Source organism: Dendrobates tinctorius, unplaced genomic scaffold (genome assembly GCF_039654945.1).
Source record: "Dendrobates tinctorius isolate UK_male_01 unplaced genomic scaffold, ASM3965494v1 ptg000099l, whole genome shotgun sequence".
Classification (NCBI taxonomy): domain Eukaryota; kingdom Metazoa; phylum Chordata; class Amphibia; order Anura; family Dendrobatidae; genus Dendrobates; species Dendrobates tinctorius.
The window spans coordinates 1,462,667-1,469,966 of record NW_027361767.1 but is presented as its reverse complement, the minus strand read 5'-3'; the positions used below and the strand labels follow the sequence as shown (position 1 = coordinate 1,469,966).

The following is a 7,300-nucleotide window of genomic DNA, read 5'->3' as shown; positions in this document are numbered from 1 at the left end:
GGACAGATGCAATGGCAACTGGAGGGGCATCTGTGCAAAATGAGGGCAATTTAAAAATGAATTATAATTATTTGAGCCATAATAACTATATGTAATTAATTGTGATTTTGGGAGTAAGGCCAGCGTCACACTAGAGAGGAATACGGACGAGTGTGAGGCATTAAAAAAAAAAAGCATTGCCCACGGACCAATGACTCTCTATGGGGTAGCTCCCATCAGCCGTATTTTTCTTGCGTATTTTTTACGGGCCGAGCCAATCGCAGCATGCTGCGATTGTCAGTTCTACTACCATAATACGCCAATGCAAGGCTATGGGTGCGCAAAAAAAACGCATTACACACGGAACACACGTGTGACTTGCGAGAAATACGCACCCGGTGTCCTTTAGAAAATCCGGCAATTCTGTGCGAGATACAGTAAATGACAGGTTTAATAAAAAAATGAAAGTATATACACATAGAATACATATATATATATGTATTCTATGTGTATATATATATGTTAAGAACGCATGAGACATGCACAATAATGAACAGGTCAGTAAGAAACTGTTCACACCACCCAAAGACTAAGACACAGAAAAAATACACAGTATGACAAACGTGCATGAATACTCTGTTGTAAAATATATGTAACAGTAAGCAAGTGCTAGTAACAGATAACAAATACACGGTATTTAGTTGATACGTTTTTTGCAAAAAATGTATACTAAGCCACTCCACCACATCACAGTAACCCTTCACGGAGCAGTCCTATCTAATGTATTAAAACCTGATCATGTGAACAATACCTATATGAGCAGGATTCAGAAAGGCGCACGGTGTGGGCACGCTGGGCAAAATGGCCCATGTGTCTCATGTGTTTTTAATGCAATAATTTCTTGCTCATGCAAGCTTTGGGAGATCCCTGCCTCTCTCTGGTGGGACATGCACATATTGAGCCATTTTGCCCAGCGTGCCCACACCATGCAGCGCCTTTCTGAATCCTGCTCATGTAGGTACTGTTCACATGATCAGGTTTTAATACATTAGATAGGACTGCTCCGTGAAGGGTTACCGCGACGTGGTGCAGTGGCTTAGTATACATTTTTTGCAAAAAAGGTATCAACTAAATACCCTGTGTTTGTTATCATCTGTTACTAGCACTTGCTGCTTACTGTTACATATATTTTACAACAGAGTATTCGTGCACGTTTGTCATATTGTGTTTTTCCTGTGTCTATAATGTGTCTAGATCTATTCTTTCGTTTGGGTTTTAACTTGTCATTGGGCTCCATTGTATGTCCATTTTGCAAGCCTGCGAGAAGTTCTCTGCATACGGATGCTGACAGCGGGTGACATACGGAGCACTATTTAGGGACTGTTCATGCGTATTATGGCCGTACAATACGGTCTGTATTTTTCTACGTTGTGATTCCAGCCTAACCCTTTAACTCCTTGAAGGGGGTTGGACACCGATGGGGAAGATTTATTGTTACTTAAATGCAGGTATTGAGCTTTAATTTATTTTTTTGGTTTAGGTTTCATTAATCATTTTGCTCAGTTTAGCCTTTCCCGCTTGTGATGGTAGTCTGTGGACAGGCGGCGCACAGAAAATGCTTGGTAAGAGCGTTCTACCCGTTCCTGTTAGGACAGTACTGGCTTTGGTTTGTGCGGCCAGCCCTCGCACCTATGATATCCTATGGGGGTCCAGTTCTTTCCTCAGACCGAGCGAGCTAGGACAAATTGGAGCTGTGTCAGATAAATGTAGACGATGCAGGTGTCTGGGTGTGAGAGCTGTGATGGCGCAGGCTCCGGCACTGCAGACATGGTGGCTGTCAGCACCAGCAACAACACTCTGCAGGAGTCAGATGACACCGTGCTGGAATCAGCGGCAGCGATGACTCCAGGTGACTGCACCCCTAGTGTACAGGGACGGTCTCCATGTGATGGAGCATCCGCAACAATCAGTCCTAGGCCAGGATTGTGGGTGTAATGAGGCGAGGCGTCCACATCCAGGCAGGTGGCGGAGCGGCCCCCGGGGATGCGAGACTCACTGACTGTTTCCAGTGAGGTAATCCCCGTTCCCCCTCCTACACCCGCACTCCATATATGGTCTAAGGAATCGGCCGGAAAACTGTTCTGCGTACTTCCCAGGACACGCCCCCTGACGTAACAATGACCTAATATAGCCCTGGAATCCGACTCTCAGCGCGCGGGGACGGGGCGTGACTATTAACCCGCACTGCGCCGGCGAGTCATAGACTCCTGCATAGACCTCGGCTGCGCTGTGGCGAATACCTCTTTAATCACTGACCACGCCCCCGCATGGCCACGCCCAGGGATCAGTGAGACGTATAAAGCGGCAGCCGCACTCCCGCTTACCCCCATAAGCCGCTTTACTGCTCCGCGTCCTCAGCAGGTCACGTCGTTGGGAGCTGTCCGTGCAGTGAGAATGGAGGCCCACGCTCGGTTCCTGGCGCAGCAGGAGGCTGTCCACCGCGAGGCCCAGCGCATCGCCTCTCTCTCCGCTGTCAAGCTGTTCCGTTCCCGCAGTCAGCGCGGAGGAATGCGACTACACCGGTCTCTGCAGCTGGCGATGGTGATGAAGAGCGCCCGGGAGCTCATCATCTCCTCCGCTCAGGCGCCGCCAGCCAAGCCGGCCGCTGACGTCCCCATGGAGGTGACCAGGGAGAGCCGCAAGAGGAGGTCGTGCGAGTCCCGGTTACCGGAGCCGGTACTCCCCAGCAAGCGCGCCTGTCTGTGGCAAGAGACGCCGCATCCGCAGCCCCAAGGGGGCGCCTTCCCGGGCCTGGCCGAGGTCCTGCAGCAGCTGCTCCTCAGGACTGTCCCGCCGCCTCCTCTCCCGGGTGGCTGTCGGTCTGTCGGGGCTGAGACTATATCTGGCGTCCATGGCAGACCCCTGGAAGCCTTCTGAGCGGTTCCACACCAGCGCGGTGCACTGATAAGCCCGGCCACTGATGGCCGCCCCACCACGGCGAGCGGGAGAAGCCCGAGAGCCCCGGCCAGGAATGGGTTAACCACGCCGAGCCGCCCCGGCCGGCCCCTTCCCGGAGATGCCGGTGACTCACGGGAGAGTTTCTGATGGAGTAATCACCGCTGAGCGGACGTTCCCCTGCGATGACTGTGCGATGCGTCACCTCCCAGGCAGGCCGCGACAGCACCGGTGACTGCCCGCCCAGGACTCTGCGCCTTCTGTGAAGGCTGCGCACTGACTGCTGCTGCGCACTGACTGCTGCTGCGCTCTGTACACTGGTTTTATACTCGTCTGTAATATAGTTGTCGTGTTTTGTATCGTCAGTATTAAATGTCTCTGGTGTTACCTTTTATGTTCCTTCTGATTATTTGTGCCTTGTAAGTGGGGGGGTAAGGTCTGGGACATCACAGCTAAATGTATGAAAGCCAGTCTACAGCCAGGTCCCGTGACGTAGTAATGGGGGCGTCCTTCTGTAACGGGGCACCCTCATGCTCCAGAAGCGTGCCACGGTTTGGACGGGTAAGGATCCGCCGTAGGCCCTGCTCACCACTTCTGTGGTGCCTGCCTGGATCCCACTGTTGCCATAAGAATACAGTGACATGAACAGAGCTGTAATGAACTTTGTAGTTTGTTTCTGTGCTCATCTGAACACGTGTTCAGCATAAGAGGCTAATCTAAGCCTCATCCATGGCACAGCTGTCTATGGCTGCTGTGCATATGAATACTGTTTTTCAGAGTTCATATGGAACAGCTGGGTGCGTTGCAGGAATGTAGTGTGAACAGGGCCTTACCATTGATTGGGCCAGACAAATCTCCGTTCTCCCTCCAAATTTTACTGCAGTTTTCACTTAACCATGTTACAGATTATTTTTTGCTTTCAGACTGGCAGTGTTGCTACAAGAGGAACGATAAGGCTGTGTGCACACGCTGCCGATTAGGTGCGGATTCATCCGCGTGGATTTTGTAAAATCCGCAGGTGAAACCGCAGGTCAAAAGACCTGTGGATTGGCCTGCGGTTTTGCCCTGCGGTTTTTCATCTCCTAAATGGAGGAGATGGCAAACCACAGCGGAATCCGCAGAAAGAATTGACATGTCAATTCTTTCTGCGGATTGAAAACCGCAGGTAATCTGCGTGGAAAATTCTGCACCGTCTGCACTGCGGTTTTTGATTCCCATAGGGAATCATTGTACTGTACACTGCAGCAAAATCCGCAGCGTGTGCACACAGCCTGAGGGCTAACAAAAATCTCCCAGAACACACCCCAATTGCAAAAATAGGAAATCCATGCTAGCTTACAACATAGTGGTATGGATTAGTATGATATCCACTGGTAGTTTACAGCTGAAGTAAATAATCCCTGGCTATCACAACCTGACTAATGAGGCGGTTTACTAGAGAATGGATCTGGCCTATGAAGTCAATGGGTTACCTGCTGATAAACCACTTCATGTTCTGATACCACCTGTGGTTGATTATTTGCTTATATGATAGAAACCTGCACCACTTTACATTATAAGTTGGCACTGTTTTCCTTTTTGCACTGGGGGAGGTCTTTTTAAAATTTTAACAATTGACACAATTATATTTTTAGATTGTTCCAAACACTAGAGGCCGGGACCGGATTTAACATGAAGTCAAAGTAAAAGCCATTCCTTAACACTCCTTCCTTTTGCATTGATCCCTGAGTTGGCAAAAACTGCATTTGTGGTTCCATCCTTAAGGGAATCTGTCGCGCCCCCTGGACTTGTATGACCTATTAATATGGATATACAGGTAATAGAAACGTTACACTAGTCCTGCCTGTATGCCCTCATATTAATGGTCTTGTTGTGGAGAAATGTAATGGTGTTAATGAATTCTTCCAGGCTCCAGGTCATGTGGTGCCTGGAAGAAATCCCTGCCTCCTGTCCTCATTGTAATACCCCCCCTCCCACTCCCATCAATGTCAGTGCCCTGACCTTCCTCAAATACATACCTCATCCTCCTTTCTGTGGGCACTGTGTTCAGGGATCTTCTGCTCAGGCGCCGGCGAGTCACGGTGACCTCCAGCATGCGCGCAGATAATATGCTATCTCCACTTCTTACCTGCACAGTCATCGCTAGGTACCATGTGTACATGATGACTATGCAGGGGGAGAGCACCTTATCAGCACGCACACCTGAGGGCCCTGGAGCTGAAGGCGCCTGCACAGACCATCCCTGAGTGCAGTGCCCACAGAAGGGAGGATGAGCTACGTATTCCTGAGGGAGTGTAGGGCGCAGATGTAGGAATCCGTGGTAGTAACTGTCGCTGATGGGAGGGGTAAGTATTACAAAAAGGATGGGGCAAGGAATTTCTTACAGCGCCGCACACCCTGGAAGAAATCATTAACATAAAGACAGAATATAACATTTCTCAGCAATAAGACTGTTAATGAGGCAGACAGGTAGGACTAGTGCAACATTTCTATTACCTGTATGCCCATATTAATAGGTCCCTTTAAACTACATTCAGACTTATCTGGTTTATTTAGTCTCTTGTGAGTGCACATGGTGGTTTTCCACTCGGATCCCAGGTTTTACAATTGAGACGATGCTATTGCACCCACTAATGTTGCAGATAACCACAGGGCCCAGTCACATTTGCTGACAAATCAGTAAGGCTAGTTTCACACGAGCGGCGGAGGGATGCAGACTTCCTCTGTGAAGCTCAGCCCGCAGCCGCACCAGCTCCATCAGCATGCGGCCTGTGTACCCTATCTTTAGCATTAGGTGCGCAGGCCGTGCTGATGCAGATGCCTCCGCATGCGTCGTTTTGACTGTGCGGCGACCGCACCAAAATGCAACATGTTGCGTTCAGCGCAGGTCGCCGCACAGTCAAAACGACGCATGCAGATGCATCCGCATCGGCACGGCCTGCGCACCTAATGCTAAAAATAGGGTACGGAGGCAGAGCTGACTGGAGGAGGTGTGGGCGGAGCTTCATGGAGGAAGTTCGCAGCTCCTCCATACGCTAGTGTGAAACTAGCCTAAGATAATGGCAATGCTATCAGGTTATTAATCCCTTAGTGACTGGACACATTTTTCCAATCTGACCAGTGTCACTTTATGTGGTAATAATTCTAGAACACTTCAACAGATCTCATTGATTTGGGGATTATTCTTTCGTGAAACATTGTACTTTACGTTATTGGTAAATTTATGTTGATGTTTTGTGTTTATAGAAATATCAAACTTGTAGAATGATTCTAAAAATAAGCAATTTTCAAACTTTGAATTTTTACCCCTTTAATCCAGACAGTCATACTTCTTAAACTAGTCACTAAATATCATGTCCCTCATCTCTGCTTTATATCAGCAACATTTTTAAAATATACTTTTATTTTGTTAGGATGTGAGAAAGTTTAAAATTGTAACAGCAATTGTTAATTTTTCAAGGAAATTTGCAAAACTTACATTTTTAGGGACCTACCGTATTTTGCTGATTGTAAGACACACCCCATATTTTGAGGAGAAAAATAGGAAAAAAAAACTTTTTTTTTTTTTTTTTTTTTAAAAATGTTGGTGGTTCTTATAATTCATGCGTCTTGTTGCCTATTGATGAAGCGAGGTCCCAGGGTCACTGCTGGAGGAGGCAAGGGTGGAGCGTTGCCACAGGCTGGGATGAGGGGGTGTTCGGATGTGCCCTCTGTTGAGGGCAAAGTACTGCAGTGCGCAGGCGCCTGGAAAGGTCAGAGAGGCCCTGTGCACTGCAGTACTTGGCTCTGCCCTCAACAGGGCTGATAAAGTACTCCTGTGCAGGAGCTGCGGCAGACAGCAAGGAAGAGGACGTCATCGCATAAAGATGGGAGGCACCGGACCAGTCACCGGATGAGTATAATCACTCATTTTTCTTAGCTTTCAGGTTACATCAGGGGCTTATCTACAGCATTATAGAATGCTGTAGATAAGCCCCTGATGGTGGTGGCTGCAGCTTATATGCTAAAAAAAAGTGACAGGTTCCCTTTAATATATTGCAGTCACTATATTATATAGCACTGTGTACTCACAATTGCTCATTTTGCCTTTCTACCCAGTTAATTCTTCTCTTTTCCATTAGGTCTATGACATTGCGTGATTAAAAACTGACTAGCTGAGTCTTTCTAATTTCCATGTATGCAAATTGCCTCTTCAGACAAAGAGGACTTGAACTCTATAGTGCCACCTGTTGGTAGTAGCGATCCTACAAGTCACTATCAACCCTTTAACGAGTCTTGTAATATGACTTAGGATAAAAGCCAAATCATAATCTCAATTTGCAGACAGTGTTTCAAGCTATTGGCTCTCGTCAGCGCAAAGTGTGAG

General features: G+C 48.0%; 1 protein-coding gene across 1 annotated transcript; it reads left to right on the top strand.

The window, feature by feature from the left end:
- Positions 1-2,250: 2,250 nt before the first annotated feature.
- IER2 (immediate early response 2) lies at positions 2,251-3,328 on the top strand. The gene has a single exon (XM_073587377.1). It carries the CDS (start codon positions 2,434-2,436, stop codon positions 2,914-2,916), a length of 483 nt encoding a protein of 160 aa, XP_073443478.1. The 5' UTR covers positions 2,251-2,433; the 3' UTR covers positions 2,917-3,328.
- Positions 3,329-7,300: the final 3,972 nt, after the last annotated feature.

What these genes read in the sequence shown, in the direction of transcription:
- IER2 (XM_073587377.1), top strand. Translation starts at nt 2,434, where the DNA reads ATGGAGGCCCACGCTCGGTTCCTGGCGCAGCAGGAGGCTGTCCACCGC.